This window comes from Solanum dulcamara, chromosome 4, assembly GCF_947179165.1.
Source record: "Solanum dulcamara chromosome 4, daSolDulc1.2, whole genome shotgun sequence".
NCBI lineage: Eukaryota > Viridiplantae > Streptophyta > Magnoliopsida > Solanales > Solanaceae > Solanum > Solanum dulcamara.
In genome coordinates this window covers 27456129-27458315 of record NC_077240.1, presented here as the reverse complement: position 1 = coordinate 27458315, position 2187 = coordinate 27456129, and the positions used below count along the sequence as shown (strand labels likewise).

The window sequence follows — 2187 nt, the reverse complement described above, 5'->3', positions numbered from 1 at the left end:
TGTATTAAGGGTTTGGCTGATCAAGCGAAAATTATGAGATTTCAAATTTAAATTTTAATAAAGATAAATATAAAATAATATTTTTTTTATCAGTTTTAATCTTAAAGAATAAAATTATATATTAAAATATGCGAAATACGCGTAAACACTAAACCGTGTAAATCTAGTCAGCAAAGATAATGGCATTTAACAGTTTCCCCTATGCCTTATCCACCCATTTCTTTAATATCCATTATTTACCCTCCACACCAGCTGTGGCGCCTCTCCGCAGCATCTCACAACCAAAACTGCACATGTTTTTATAGGGTTTTTCCTCCAAATACGCCCACTCAAAACTAGTTTCACTGTTTCTTGAAACTCAAAAATGCCTTCACTTGTTCAATTCATACCTCTATTTCCTTTCTTTTTCTTGATTTCTTTCTCTGTTTCTCATGGACCCTTTTTGCCAAAGGCCATTATTCACCCTGTAAACAAAGATCCATCTACTCTTCAGTATGTTACTCAACTCTACATGGGTGCTAATCATCTTGCCCCCATCAAATTAGTTGTAAATCTTGGAGGTTCATTTCTCTGGACTGATTGTGGTTTATCTTCAAGTCAAAAACTTGTACCTTGTAATTCACTCAAATGCTCCATGGCTAAGCCTAATGGTTGCACTAATTCTCCTGGATTTGACAACAACAAGATTTGTGGTCTGAACACAGAAAACCCCTTCACAAAATTGGCTGCAACAGGGGAATTAGCAGAGGATATGTTTGCTGTTGAATTTATAGATGAGTTAAAAACAGGTTCAATTGCTTCAATCCATCAATTCTTGTTTTCTTGTACATCAGCTACTCTGTTACAGGGCCTTGCTAGAGGTGCTAAAGGTATGTTAGGCCTTGGAAATTCAAGAATTGCATTGCCATCTCAGTTGTCTGATACATTTGGTTTCCAGAGGAAATTTGCTCTTTGTTTGTCTTCTTCAAATGGTGCTATAATTTCTGGTGAAAGTCCTTACTTGTCACTTTTGAGTCATGATGTTTCAAGATCCATGCTTTACACACCTCTGATTTCCTCCAGAGATGGTGGAGTTTTACAAGAGTATTACATCAATGTCAAATCCATTAAAATCAATGGCAAGAAATTGTCTTTGAACACATCTTTGTTTACAATGGATGGAGAAGGTCATGGAGGGACAAAGATTAGTACAATTTCCCCTTTTACAACCATGAAGAGCTCAATTTATAAGACATTTGTTGATACTTATGAAAGATTTGGTTTTTCAATGGAATTGTCTAAGGTAGAACCCATAGCACCATTTGGTCTTTGCTTTAGTACAAAAGTAGGGGGGCTAAATGTGCCAACTATTGATCTTGTGTTGCAAAGTGAGATGGTTAAGTGGAGAATTTATGGAAGAAATTCAATGGTGAAAATAAGTGATGAAGTGATGTGTTTGGGATTCTTGGATGGAGGGGTGAATCAAAAGGCATCAATTGTTATAGGGGGTCACCAGTTGGAGGATAATCTTTTGGAATTTAACTTGGGAACTTCTATGCTTGGATTTACTTCTTCATTGGCAATGAGAGAAACAAGCTGTTCTGACTTCATGTTCTCAAAGGATTCTTCAGCTTTTGATTCTTGACTTGAAATTAGACAAAATTCTTAACCAAAATTTTTTGAATACTAGATTCCAACTTGTCCAGACAGACAATTCCCCTTGTATAGTTAAGAAAATGTATTGGCTCTTATAGATAATCATGACTTGGCCAATCTTAGAATATTAGAGTACTAGTTTATTGTGAGTGTGTTTGTTGACTCACTTTTGAGTTGTGAGAAAGTTTTGATATATAAGAACTGATTTTTAACTTTCGGGATTAAACTAGGTATTAATTCTGATTTTACATATGTTCCTTCGCTATTAGTTTGATGTATTGTTCCGTAATACTCTTACCTAACATTATTTTCTAGTCGTTTTTATTTTTATTCATTGATAACATAAATTAAAGAACAAGAAACAAGAGAAATACTACTTTTACTAGAATGAACAAGAAGTCAATACACCTACTAGTATAGACACAATCCTACTTACTATTCTTCTATATTGATTCGTGTCCTCCACTCATTTCTATCTAACATCATTGTAATGACCCTATAGGTCATTTCCTTGTTTTCTGCTCTTTTCAGTGTTTAGAGCATTACTGTAGT

At 34.6% G+C, this 2187-nt stretch overlaps 1 protein-coding gene across 1 annotated transcript; it reads left to right on the top strand.

The window, feature by feature from the left end:
* Positions 1-213: 213 nt before the first annotated feature.
* On the top strand, positions 214-1847 carry LOC129887162 (probable aspartic proteinase GIP2). Its single transcript, XM_055962135.1, has one exon. It carries the CDS (start codon positions 365-367, stop codon positions 1622-1624), a length of 1260 nt encoding a protein of 419 aa, XP_055818110.1. The 5' UTR covers positions 214-364; the 3' UTR covers positions 1625-1847.
* Positions 1848-2187: the final 340 nt, after the last annotated feature.